Below are 14,093 nucleotides of genomic sequence, written 5' to 3' on the forward strand. Positions count from 1 at the left end.
GGGATCATCAGACTGGGGCTTTTGAAGCCGAGCCACCAAAGCCACTCTATATGAGGAAATGGCCCAGCAACTGGGGTTCTCTGGACACTCAGCAGGAACAAGGTCATTCTTTCCCACCATCTGAAGGGTCTCATGGGGCAGTGATGGAGGAAGGGAAGGGACATCTTTTGCTGAGTGCCTACCTTGGGCCAGGCATTCTGTAAAGCACCCGCAAACATTATCTCAGCTATTCCCCTCAACCACCCCACCACCAGACAGGTCCTGTTACCCCCTTCCACAGATGCGGAAACGGAGGTGAAGGAACTTTCCCCGGGGATACCCAGCTCAGGTAAGTGGAAGAACACACCTGCACCCCATCCGTGCTCCTTCTATCCCACGGCGCTGCATCCGGCATCAGCTACCTGGGACCAGGTGGCATTGCACAGATGTCTGGATGCATATCAAGAGAGCTGACCAGGTCAAAGGAAGGAGGACAGGGTGCCCTCTCCCGCCAGGGCCCTGGGGCTCCAGGGAGAGGAAAATCTCCTTTGCAGTCAACAAATGCAAAGTACGAGGCCCTGCATACCCCTGAGGCCTTAACAGCCAGGCTGGGGGCAACTGCCTGAGGGGCTGGAAACTGCAAGAGACCAGTGCCAGCAGAACTGAACTGAACGAGGTCTTCGAGGTCTTCGGGGGGATGCTGAGGAGACTGGCCGATTTGGCGTGCAGGACAGCTGACTCATAAGCCAGGTGACACTCGGGCCCTGGTGGAGTCGGCCAGGGTTCCCTGAGGCCACCTCAGCCTTATGCACTAAAGACGTTTTGTTAGGAAGATTACAGACTGAAGCGGGAGCACCAAAAATAATGAATCTGTGAGTGGATTTTATTTAGGTGTTGATTCATGGTTGTCTTATAAGCCAACAGCCCGTCAGAACTATAAATTAACGAGATAAAATGTTGCTGGTCCTCCATATTTCAGGCCGGGTATTGACATTTTAGAATCCACAGATTTTTAACTGTATTGATTGAAGACACCAGGATAAATGGCCTTGGCGCCAAATTCCCATTAACGACAATGGGCACCGAGTGACTAATTCCCAAAGCACTGCGGTGAGAACGCCCTGCATTGCCTTCTCCTGGCAGGGAGTTCTAATTAGATTGAAATGAAAAAGCCAAATCGCCAAGGGCGGAAAGAGGCAGATCAAGTAAAAAGGAAAATCAGACTCAGTGATGAGAAAGGATGAGATAAGTCAAACCAGGCCGAGAGCCATAGGGGCTGCCCAAGCCCACCAACCTCTGCTAAAGAAAGCACCTAGTACAACCTGGGGTGGGGATGCAGAGCTGAGGTGGGAGACCCGGGGAGAGCCTACTCGCCTACCCTGGCAGCCACTGATGGGTTTCACTGCCCCACAAGGACCAGCCTCCACTCACACACTGAGCAGCTGCTCCGAGCCAGCCCTGGCCAGATGATGGAGACACCAAAACTCCCACGACAGGTCCCATTCTCAAGGAGTGCCCACACTAGTCAGGGAGACAGACACAGAAACCAGCAACCCGCTTGGCAAGAGAGGTCCCATCTAGGGGCTGGGGGGCTTCCCCAAGGGTGAGGTCCAAACCCTGAGAGCCTTGTCCCCAAAGGACAAAGAATATCCAATAAGCTCACCAACAAGCTCACCCCACCAGATCTTGTACATAGTAGGTACTCAGTAAGTACCTACTGAATGACTGGAACTGAGCTCTCAACAGATGAACCAGGTGAGGAGTGCTATTCCCGGGAGGTGGGTGGACTGGAAAAGTCCTCCATCTCAGGCAAAGCCCTGAGGACGGGGCTGCGCCTTCCCTATACCACCCAACACACCACAGCTGGAGGAGCGCGCTGGGCCTGGGGCCAGACAAGCTTCTGTCCCTGAAGTTCTGCCACCAACTGGGCAAGGCATGCCTTCTCCCCTCCTCCTGCTCTCCACCCTGCCTCAGGTCATTCCCAACCAGCTGCAGACACTAGGGAGAACTGCCCAGAGTACAAATCAAGCCGTGATTCTCTCCTGCTCCAAACTCAACAATGGCCCCCTACCGCCATCTGCTGTGGCAGTCCCTAACTTGTCAGGCAGGAAGACTCAACATCTAAAAATTTCAGAACCACCGCCCCACACACACACACTCACACACACCCACACACACAATGGAACTGTCTCTTTAACATCTGTTGATTGAGAAGATCCATTAGGACAAAGGGCCACTAGGAATCCATTAATGTTATCAAATGAACTTGTACTTAATTAATCCAACATCCCACCCCACCCCCCCAGTATGCATCACTCCTTCGCTCTGTGGGTGGGCAGTGCAGGTACCCAGGGGTGCTCAGTGACCCTGGAATGGGGAACAGTGCCTGGAGAATGCATACCTCATAGGCCAGGAACTGCATGAAGCTCAAGCTCCTGTTCCTGCACCTCCAGACTCGCTGCCCCAGATCCCTGCACCCCACATTTCCACACACACCACACAGTTCATGTTCTTGTACCAACTCTGTCCTCACGGTCCTGTCTACTGAGAACCCATTTCTCTCCCCCTCAACCATGCCCCCTTCACCTGGATCCTCTGTCCCCCTCGTTCCTGCCTCAGGGTAGGTTCCGCTTTCTCCCAGAAGTCTTTTTTGATCTTCTAGGCTAGATGTTCTTGCACTTCCTGTATCTCACTCCCTCACTGTAATCTGGGATTCTCTCTGCACTTCTGTCTCCCCCAGCAAACAAGAGCTTCTGGGGTGGATTTTGGGTCTTGTTCACCTCTGTGTCTCCAATGCTGAGCATGGCTTACTGGGCACATAGAAACACAGTGAACCGAGCAGACCTGTGCGTGAAAAGAGGAGTCTGGTGGTGCCGGCCCTGAAGGGTGAGTGGGGCCTAAATGAGACCCCGTTTGTAAGGCTGTAGGAGAACATTACCTGCTGCAGTCATCACCAACTAAGTGGCACCAAATCCCTGAGCCATGGCCCCCTCATCGGCCCTGCGGGGCTCACGGTAAGATCACAAATGGTTGGGGAAACACTTTGTTGAGAAGAAAAACACCATATAGATGTAGAAAGAGCACAGGAGGGGCGCCTGGGTGGCTCAGTCCGTTAAGCGGCTGCCCTCGGCTCAGGTCATGATCCCAGGGTCCTGGGATCGAGCCCCACGTCAGGCTCCCTGCTCCGTGGAGAGCCTGCTTCTTCCTCTCCCTCTCCCTGCTGTTCTGCCTACTTGTGCTCTCTCTCTCTCTGTCAAATAAATAAAATCCTTAAAAAAAAAAAAAAAAAAGAGCACAGGATTTGCACTTGCAGGCATGGCTCTAAATCCCCACTTGCCACGCGCCACTGGGAGGCTCTGAGCAAGCTACTCGCTGCAGTGAGCCTCAGGCTTCTCACCTATAAAACGGGGGAAAGAAGCAGGGCAGCAGGCTGTGGTGAGGACTGCATGTTATTTTTAAAGCCTGCGGCACAGTACTGGCCACTGACACAGCCATCGGTCTTTTCATCATCCCCACTGAGGGCGCATGGGGCTCAGTCAGAGGAGCTGCAGGACCACCCCTCAGCAGGCCAGAGGAGATGAGGGTGCTCGGGTCGGGAAACGACCCCCACAGTTACCCCAATCCATCCACTGTGCTCCTTCCCTGCACCCCCTCCACTCTGGAGAATGCATACCTGTGGGGGAGGAGCTGTGTGGTTGGGCCCAGAACTGTCACCTCCTGCTTGCCAGGCCCTGGGAGACTGCTGAGCGGGAGAGGCCTCTCTGAAGACTGAAGGGGACACCCCAGGGAAGGGTGGGAACTCTGTCCAGCAGAAAAGTGACCAGAAGAAGCCCAGGGAGGGAAAGGCAACATGGGTGCTGAGACCAGCCAGCCTGAGTCAGGGGCAGAGGTTTCAAGCCAGCTCTGGCCTCACCTGAGGAGCACAGACAGGACCCCACTCGGGGGGCTGTGGCTGGATTAGGGGCTGAGAGTGCCTGTTGCACAGGAGCCCCCGGTAGTCTTCCGCTGCCTTATCTCTCCTTCTCGCCCTGCTTGTCAAGAGCCCCCTTAGGATTTACCCAGCACAAATCCATCTTACCCAGATGCCTTTTCAGTGTAGGCACTAAAGCAGAACTCGTTTGCAGACTTTCCTTATGAGCTGGAATCATTCCTTACAGCCTTTCAACGATAATGAATTGACAGGAATTCTAAACTGATTTCAACCAAAGGACACCGTGATAAAGCTAAATCTATTTTGGTACAAATTACATGTCAGAAGTTGATTAAAAAGCCACCTCTTTATCCAGCCCCACAGCTTGGGGCTGAGACAACCTTGCGGCTCTGTCCTCTGTCTCTCAAACCCCCTGTGGAGAGTCCTGGTTCCGGGCAAACACCCTGGAAACCTGCTCACCAAGTGTGAGCCTCTCCCGTGGGCTCTCTCCTACTGCCCTGAAACCGTGTGCAGCTTGTGGCTGCTGACCGTCCAGAGAAGCTTCCGGGTGAGGAAGGGGTGCCTCGGGGTAACAATGCCGTGAAACACACCTGTTTCAAGGTCTGTTAGGTGTAGGGCGAAGTCGAAGCCACCGCTGAGGATGCGCCGGCCACAGGGAGACCAGCGGGCAGCCCGCACCGCCTCACTGTGCAGGGAGTAGGTCTGCAAGCAGCGGCCCGAGTCCACGGCGTTCCACACCTACAAGGCAAACACAGTGCCAGATGTCAAACATGGGGGCCTGACCTCCGGGGCTCAGCCTGGCCCCTCTACAGGAGGAGAGGGTCTCATAGTGGAACTAGATGCCTGTTATTTTACCAACCAAACAATACTGTTAGACTTTTCCTTGTTGAAGTGTAAAGGCTTGGGGCTGGCGAGGTGAGGGGGGGTTTTTCCCAAAACCTTTCCTGGGGTTAAGGGAACCCCCAAGAAAACAGCATGCCGGGGTGCCTGGGTGGCTCAGTTGGTTAAGTGACTGCCTTCGGCTCAGGTCATGATCCTGGAGTCCCGGGATCGAGTCCCGCATCGGGCTCCCTGCTCTGCAGGGAGTCTGCTCCTCCCTCTGACCCTCCCCCCTCTCATGTGCTCTCTGTCTCTCTCATTCTCTCTGTCTCAAATAAATAAATAAAATCTTTTAAAAAAAAAAAAAAGAAAACAGCATGCCCAAGTTCTGCCACTCAGCCACCCAACCCTTCCCATCCACTTTGCAGCTGCTCACCACCAAACATCCTGCTCTGTTCACTGTCTTGTAGCCCAGTCTTGCCTGCATCTCTGACATCTGTCCTCTGAGACGGGGCTTTGTGAGCCCTGGAGTGGACACTGCACCAGGTCAGGCTATCTTCAGGGTCCCGCTTTAAGAGTAAGATCCAAAACAGCCTTGCCACACCTGTGCTTACAGTGAGGTAAAGAGCCAGTATCTGCCCAAAGGGCCAGCTGTTCTTTTTCCTAGGGAGAAGGTATGGTCCCTCATTCCCACCCTGGCTTTCCATGGTGATGAGGCCCGTGGCAGAAAGCCCCATGTACATTCAATGACTTCTGAAATACATTCTTAAACCCTCAAGTATAAACTGCACATTCTAAGAGCCAGGGCCACTCCACACATGAGAGAGCCCTTCACCAGCTCTCCCAGGAACCCCAGGGAAAGGCTGGTTAGCATGGAGCCTGACAGGGCTGGCTCTGGGCCTGGCACACACACACACTTAGCAGGGCTAGGCTCCTACCTTCCCTGTCACTACAGGAAGCAGGGGATGCTCCCACCCACCATTTGAGGTGGCTTAGAGGATCGAACATGAGAAGCAGGGAGAGCACCGGCAGCCAGAACATGGGCATCGGAGCCAAGTGCCTCCCATGTGACGCTTCTGCTTGCAGGTGACTTGGCCAAGCAGCTTGGCCTCGCTGGGCCTCAGTCTCCTCCTCCATGAAGTGGGGATAAGAAGAGCCCCATCCCAAGGACTGTGGTGAGGAATGAGTGGGGCTGGTGGGTGTGCTCCTTGGGGCTGGCCACACACGCAGCTCTTACCAGCAGTGCTCTCTGGCCCTCTCTCAGTTACATCAGAGAACCCAAGCTTCATGTCCTTCATTTCCCTAATAACCCAAAGTGTACCCACACATCCACAGACCCGATCCAGAGACAGACTTCCCTTTCAAGATGGGAAAATTCATCCTGCTGCATCCAGAACTTCCTCAAAATGCAAAGGATCAGAGTTCTGAAAGTATATTTCCTGGGCATATGTAAATGTCTGAGCTTAAGAAAACAAGAGGTCAATAGCAGCCATCAAAGAATGCTAATAGAGCTCAGATCCTTTTTTCCTTCTTAGGGGTTAATAGCTGGGGTCTCAAACTGAAAAATCAAGAAAGAGCAGCATTTACATTTGAAATATGGACAGAGGTGTGCCTGGCTAGTTCAGTTGATACAGCACACAACTGTTCTTTTATTTATTTTTTATTTTTTAATTTTATTATGTTATGTTAGTCACCATACAATACATTATTGGTTTTTGATGCGGTGATCCATGATCCATTGTTTTCATATAACACCCAGTGCTCCATGCAGTACGTGCCCAGGCTAACCAATCCCCCCTCCCCCCTCCCCTCTAAAGCCCTGTTTGTTTCTCAGAGTCCATAGTCCCTCATGGTTCATCTCCCCCTCCAACTCCCCCCCCCATTTTTCCCTTCCTTCTCCTAATGTCCTCCATGTTATTCCTTATGTTCCACAAATAAGTGCGCAACTCTTATCTCAGCATGAGTTCCAGGCCCACATTGGGCATGGAACCTACTTAAAAAAAAAAAAAAGTTAGAAATATGGACAGAAATAATGAAAGAAACAGCCAGAAGCCTTCAAAGTGGAGTGGGAGTTTGTGGTAGAACAGAGTGCAGTTTTTTCAAAACTATGTACAAGTATGACTCTTTAATAGAAAAAATAAAGTAAAATTAATGAATTACACCTACAGGGTTGACATGGCTGAGCAATAAAAAACATAATATTGATTACATAAGACAAGCTGCATATATGCAGCAAGATACCATATAAGTTATAAAAACAGGAAACATTGCTTCTATCAAAAAAAAAAAAAAGAAGAAGAAGAAAGGAAAGAACAAGTGTTGGAGAGAATGTGGAGAAACTAGAAGCTCCGTGCACTGTTGGGGGGAATGTGAAAAGGTGTAGCCTGTGTGGACACAGTACAACAGTTTCTTTAAAAATTATGCAAAGAGGCGCCAGGGTGGCTCAGTCAGTTAAGCATCTGCCTTCAGCTCAGGTCATGATCCCAGGTTCCTGGAATCAAGTCCCACGTCATCCTCAGGCTCCCTGCTCATCGGAGAGTCTGCTTCTCCCTCTCCCTCTGCCCCTCCCCCCTGCTCATGCTCTCTCTCGCACTCTCTCTCAAATAAATAAAATCTTTTTTAAAAATTATGCATAGAGTCACCACAGGATCCAGCAATTCCACTTGTGTGTATATACCCAAAAAACTGAAAGCAGGGTCTCAAAGAGATACCTGCACACCAAAGTTCATAGCAGCATTATTCACAGGAGTCAAAAGGCGAAAACAACCCTAGTGTCCATCAACAGATGAATTGATCAACAACACGTGGTCCATCCATATACTACTCAGCCTTGAAAAGGAAGGAGATTCTGACACCTGCCCCAACATGGGTGGACCCTGAAGACACTGTGCTGAGTGTCTTCTGACATAAGCCAGACACAGAAGGGCAAATACTGTATCATTCCACTTACACGAGGTTCCTAGAATAGTCAAAATCATAGCTATAGAAAGGAGAATGGGGGGGTAGGGGCTGGGGGAGGGGAGAGTGGGAAGTCAGTGTTTAATGGGGATAGAGTTTTAGTTTTGTGAGACAAAAAGAGTTATAGAGATGGATGGTGATGATGGTTGCACAGCAATGTGAATGTGCTCAATGCCACTGAACTGTGCACTTGAAAATGGTTAAAACAGTAAATCCTGTGCTGTATGCATTTTATACAATCTTAAAAACACACATGATGGGGGGGCGCCTGGGTGGCTCAGTCGTTAGGCGTCTGCCTTCGGCTCAGGTCATGATCCCAGGGTCCTGGGATCGAGCCCCGCATCAGGCTCCCTGCGCAGCAGGAAGCCTGCTTCTCCCTCTCCCACTCCCCCTGCTTGTGTTCCCTCTCTCGCGCTGTCTCTCTCTGTCAAATAAATAAATAAAATCTTAAAAAAGAAAAAAAAAACACATGATGCAAAATTCTATCATGTTTATTTGTGCATTTGCAGTAAGACTGTAACAATATGTATGAAGATGAGGGTCACTCCAGGGAGTGGCGGGGGAGGGCGGGGCTGACAGAAGGGTACTGTGAACACTATGCTGTATTTCTGAGAGAGAGAGAGAGAGACTGACTATGCTCTGAAGCAAATATTCCAAAATGTTTCCATCTATTAAACTATTCATTTTTGGGACCCCTGGGCGGCTCAGTCAGTTAAGCGTCCGAGTCTTGATTTCGGCTCAGGTCATGATCTCAGGGTTGTGAGATCAAGCTCCTCACTGGGCTCCGTGTTGAGCATTGAGCCTACTTAAGATTCTCTCTCTCCCTCTGCCCCTCCCCAACTCTAAAAAAATAAATAAAAATTTTTTAAAAACTCATTTTTTCATTCATTCAACAAACATTTCCTGAGTACCTGCATTAGCCAGGCATTGTTCAGCAGTAAACAACTAAGACAAAAACCTCTGCCTTCAATGAGACAGACACTAAACAAGATAAACAAGCAGAATCTATGTAGCATACAAGGTAGTGGTAAAGACCGAGGGCATAAGTGAGCAGGAAAGGAGCTCTAAGGTCAGGAGAAGGAGTTGAAATGGTGGCCAGGAAGAGCCTCTCAAAGAAGGTGGCTTTGAAGGAAGACCTGAAGGGGTGAGGAAAGGAGCTGTACAGAAATTGGGGAAGAATCCTGCAGGCAGAAACAGGACCCCTCTGGCTGCTGTGCCAGGAGGAGCGTGCGGGGCAAGGGAGACATGGGAAGACAGTGTGGAGCTTCTGCAAGAATCCAGGGGAGAGAGCAGCACGGTTGGAACCAGTTGGAGGCCGTGGAAAAGTGGCCTTGCTTGGAAGGTAGAACCAACAAAATAAGGAGGAGGAGAAAGTTAAGAAAGGAGGAAGAGGAGGAGCAGGGGAAGAAAAGAGAAGAGGAGGAGAAAACACCAAGGCCCAAAGCAGCAAACTGGTGAGTCTGAATTCGTGGCCAGGGGGCCTTCTGAATCAGCCATGGAGACATGTTTAAGGAAATCCATCAATCTGTAAATTGTCTGATAACTCTCCTCTGAAGTGAAAAATGCATACTTGGCTCTCCTGGTTGATATATACACAAGCATAGTGTCAGAATCAATGCAGACCAGTCAGCCACTTCTCAAAGCTACCCAGGGTGAAGGAGAGAAGAATCTCTGCTAATCGCTCTCCCTAATTGAATTTAATGTTCACTGTCAGGTTTTAAAGATTAATTCCCAAACACTGTGGCAGGCTGAAGTGTGTACCTTTTTTCAATTAAGTAATTAGAGATCCCAATCTGCCTCTATGGAATTAAGGAGTTAAGTCTTCTGTCAAATGTTCTAAGATGACTTGATGCATTAACTAGAGAGAGACATTCTATGTGTCCAACAGAAGTCAGATTCAGAAAGAACACAATAAGTAAAATGTACATTTGCTTGGCTGTCCCATATTTACTGTGGTTTCCATGTCCTGGTTACTGATACATGGGCCCACCAGGAGTTCCTCACAGTCTCTTAAGACCTACTGCTTTAGCAATGTTCTTCCTGCCTACCTGTCCACCTTGTTTTTGATTACAAAACAAATACAATCTCCTTGTAAAATATTCAAATTATATAGGTATGCAAAAAAACAATATCCCATAGGAATCAACTACAAGACTGTGGTTTCTCTGGTTATATTAGAAGTCTGCTCGGGGAGGGGTGGGGGGGGTGGGGGACAGAGAAACACAAAGAAGAGAATAAGAATCATCCATAATTCTACCACTTGGACATAATGGCTATCAAACTTCTGGGTGAACCTTGCCTCCCATTTGGCCCCTCCCTGAGAGCTCCTACCTTGCAGACATTCCTAGTTCAGCTGCACCTCCCGGCTTCTTCTCCACCCCTTGACCCAGCCCCTGCTGCCCCAGGATATCATTCTAGAGACCACTGTCAGACTCACTAGCTCAGCAAGCCTGTGCAACCGGGGCCCAAACCTTCACCAAGCCACCTGCCTACAAAAGCTTTGGGATTCCTTTACAGTGTGTGTGTCAAGGGCTAGAATTGCACTGAATCTACAGACCAGTCTGGGGGGATGTCTTAACAACACTGAGTCTTCCAATGCATGAATAGGATATGTCTCTCCTTTTATTTAGGTCTTCCTTAATTTCTCTAAGCAATGGTTTGTAGTTTTTTAATGAAAAAATCTGCACATCTTTTGTAAAACTTATCCCTAATTAGTTCATGTTTTGATATTATAAATGGTATTTTTGATTTTTAATTTCTGGTTCTTCATTTCCAATACATAGAAATACAATTACTTTTTGCATATTGACCTTGAATTCTGCAATTGCTAAACCAACTTTTCAATTCTAGAAGTTTTTTTTGTAGATTCAGTAGAATTTTCTACATAGACAATTGGGTTCTCGGCAAATAAAAGACAGTTTTACTTTCTCCTTTCCAATATGGATATCTTTTGTTTCTTTTTCTTGCCTTATTGCACTGGCTAGAATCTCCAGTACAATGCTGAATAGACATGGTGAGAGTGGACACCCTTGCTTTGTTCCTGATCTGATGGGGAAAGCAGTTTTTTACACAGTTAAGTATAATGTGAAAGCTAATGTTTTCATAAATGCCCCTTATCAGTTTGAGAAAATTCTCTTCTATTTCTAGTTTGCAAAAGTTTTTATCAGACATGAATACTGTATATTGTCAAATGGTCCTTCTGTATCTCTTCACATGATCATTCAGTTCTTCTTTTATAGTTAATATGCTGAAATGCACTGATTGATTTCCAAATATTAAGTGAACCTTGCATTCCTGAGACAGATTTTACTTGGTCATAATATTATAAACACACAGAAATAAGTATGTATGTATACACACATACACACATACATACACACACACACATAGGTGGATTAATCTGCTAAAATTTTATTTAAAAATTTTGTACCTATGTTCATGAAAGATACTGATCTATCACTTTCTTCTCTTACAATGTCTTTTTCTTGTTGGGTATAAGGTAATGATGGTCTCACAGAATGAGTTGGAAAAAAGTTTCCTTCTCTATGATTTTCTAGAAGAGTTTGAATAGAATTGTGTAGTAGCTTCCTAGGGCTGCCATAACAAAGTACCATAAACTGAGTGGCTTAAACAACAGAATTGTATTATCTCATGATTAAGGAAACTAAAAGTCAGAAATCAAGTCTTAGCAGGGTTGACCCTTTCTGAGGGCCGTGAGGGAAGGACCTGTTCCAGATCTTTCCTTTTCACTTATATATAGCTGTCTTCACATTCACATGGTGTTCTCTCTGTATGCTTGTCTGTCTCCAAATCTCCCCTTTTCATTAGGACACCAATTATACTGGATTAGGGCCCATCCTAATGACCTCATTTTAACTTGATTCATCTCTGTAAAGACCCTATCTCCAAATAAGGACACATTCTGAGGCACTGGGGATTAGGACTTCAAAATATAAATTTTAAGAGAGACACAAAACTGGTATTATTTCTCTTAAATATGTGGTTAAGATTCACTAGTGAAGTCATTTGGGCCTGGAGTTTCCTTTGTGGGAAGGTTTTTAACTATGAATTCAAGTTCTTTAATAGATATGGGGCTTTGGGAGTTATCAATTTCTTCAGGGGTGAGTTTTTCCTGTTTGGGTCTTTCAAGGGATTTATCCATGTCATCTAAGTTGCAGAATTCACTGGCATAAAGTTGATCATAACATTACCTTAGTAGCCTTTTAATATCCTTAGAATTTGTATTAAGTCACTTCTCACATTATGTTAGTAATTTGTGTCTTTTCTATTTTATTCCTGATGTGTGGCTGCAGGTTTATCAGTTTCAAGGATCTCAAAGAACCAGCTTTTGGTTTTACTGATTTTTCTCTACTATTTATCTGTTTTCTATTTCAATTATGTCTGCTCTTATCTTAATCTCCTTTCTTTTGCTTACACTGGGTTGAATTTGCTCTTTTTCTGCCTCATGTCTTAAAGTGGAAGCTGAGATCATGGATTTGAAGTTTTCTTTTTTTTCTTTTATTAATATAGGCATCTAGTGCTATAAATTACCAGCTGAGAACTGCTCTAACTACATTCCACAAATTTTCATATGTTGTGCTGTCATTTGCATTCAGTTCAAAATATTTTCTAATTTCCCTAACAGTTTCTTCCTTGACCCAGGGATTATTTAGAAGTGTGTTTTTAGTTTCCAAATATTTGGAAATTTTCCAGATACCTGTTATTGATTTTTTATTTAATCCCATGACCATTAGAGAAAATACTTTGAATGATTTCAATCCTTTTAAATTTACTGAGACTTGTTTTATGGCCTAGAATTTGGTCTACCCTGGTAAACATTCTATGTACACTTCAAAAGAATGTACATTCTGCTGTTGTTACATAGAGTGTTTTATAAATGTCAATTAGGCCAAACTGCATGACAGTGTTATTCAAATATTCTATATCTTTACTGATTTTCTGTCTACTTGACCTATTAATTATTGAGAAAAGGGTGTTGAAACCTGCAACTATAATTGTGGATTTGATTATTTCTTCATTCAGTTCTACAAGTTTTGCTTCATGTATTTTAAAGCTCTTATTAAGTGTATAAATATTTATGCACCTAATGGTATGTCTTTTGATGAACTGACTGCTTCATCATTATAAGATAACTCTATTTCTGCTAATATTCTTTGCTCTGAAATCTACTGTCTGATATTAATATGGCCACTCTAACTTTTTTAAATTAGTATTCGTATGGTATATCTTATCCTATCCTTTCACATTTAACTCCTTGCACCTTAATATTTAAAGTCAGTTTCTTGTAGGCATTGTATAGTTGACATTTTATCCAATCTAAGAATCTTTGTCTTTTTAAATGGGTATTTAGGGGCACCTGGTTGGCTCAGTCATTAAGCGTTTGCCTTCAGCTCAGGTCATGATCCCAGGGTCCTGGGTTCGAGCCCTGCATCGGGCTCCCTGCTCTACAGGAAGCCTACTTCTCCCTCTCCCACTCCCCCTGCTTATGTTCCCTCTCTCACTGTGTCTCTCTCTGTCAGATAAATAAATAAAATCAAATAAATAAATAAATGGGTATTTAGACTGGGGTGCTTGGGTGGCTCAGTCAGTTAAGTGTCCAACTCTTGATTTTGGCTCAGGTCATGATCTCAGGGTCGTTGAGACCAGGCCCCAAGTCAGGCTCCATGCTGGGTGTGGAGCCTGCTTGGGATTCTCTCTCTCCCTCTGCCCCTCCCCCTGCCCCCACTTGTGCATACTTTCTACATACATACATATGTACATATATACATAGATAGGTATTTAGACCATTTCATCTATTATTGATACAGTTTGGGTTTAAATTTGCTATTTATTTTCTTGTGGTTTTTTTAAGGATGCTATTAATTTCTTTATTTGAGAGACAGAGAGAGAGAAAGAGTGGGAGCCAGGGAGGAGCAGAGGGAGGACAAGCAGACTCCTCACTGAGCACAGAGCCTTACTCAGGGCTGATCCCACGAACCTGAGATCATGACCTGAGCCAAAATCAAAAGTGGGGTGCTTAACCGACTGAGTCACCCAGGCACCCCATGCTACTTATTTTCCATTCATCTCATCTATCCTTTGTTCCCTCTATCCCTTTTTTGCCTTCTTTTGAATTGAATATTTTTTGTTTCATTTTATCTCCCATTGTTAATTACTAACCATAAATCTTTGTTTTGTTTTATTACTAGTTATCTTAAGGTTTATAGCATTCATCTGTAACTTACCACAGTCTACCTTCAAGTAATATTAGTGCTTGTTTTATAAGAACCATAATAATAATACATACCATTTCCCCATCTCAGCTTGTATGCATTATCATACATTTTATACAAACCCCATAAAAAAATGGTTATTGTTTTTATTTTAAACAATCATCATTTAAAGT

General features: G+C 45.9%; 1 protein-coding gene across 12 annotated transcripts in view; it reads right to left on the reverse strand.

Moving 5' to 3' along the window:
* The window catches only part of WDR25 (WD repeat domain 25), a 140,864-nt gene that overhangs the window by 50,028 nt on the left and 76,743 nt on the right, over nt 1-14,093 (reverse strand). For all 12 annotated transcript variants that reach the window (XM_081829929.1, XM_081829937.1, XM_081829936.1 and 9 more), the window contains one exon: nt 4,501-4,648. In XM_081829929.1, coding sequence (XP_081686055.1) covers nt 4,501-4,648 — 148 coding nt within the window. The remainder of the gene's footprint in view (nt 1-4,500; nt 4,649-14,093) is intronic.

This window comes from Leptonychotes weddellii, chromosome 9, assembly GCF_054177405.1.
Source record: "Leptonychotes weddellii isolate Sample4059 chromosome 9, ASM5417740v2, whole genome shotgun sequence".
In the NCBI taxonomy this organism is placed as follows: domain Eukaryota; kingdom Metazoa; phylum Chordata; class Mammalia; order Carnivora; family Phocidae; genus Leptonychotes; species Leptonychotes weddellii.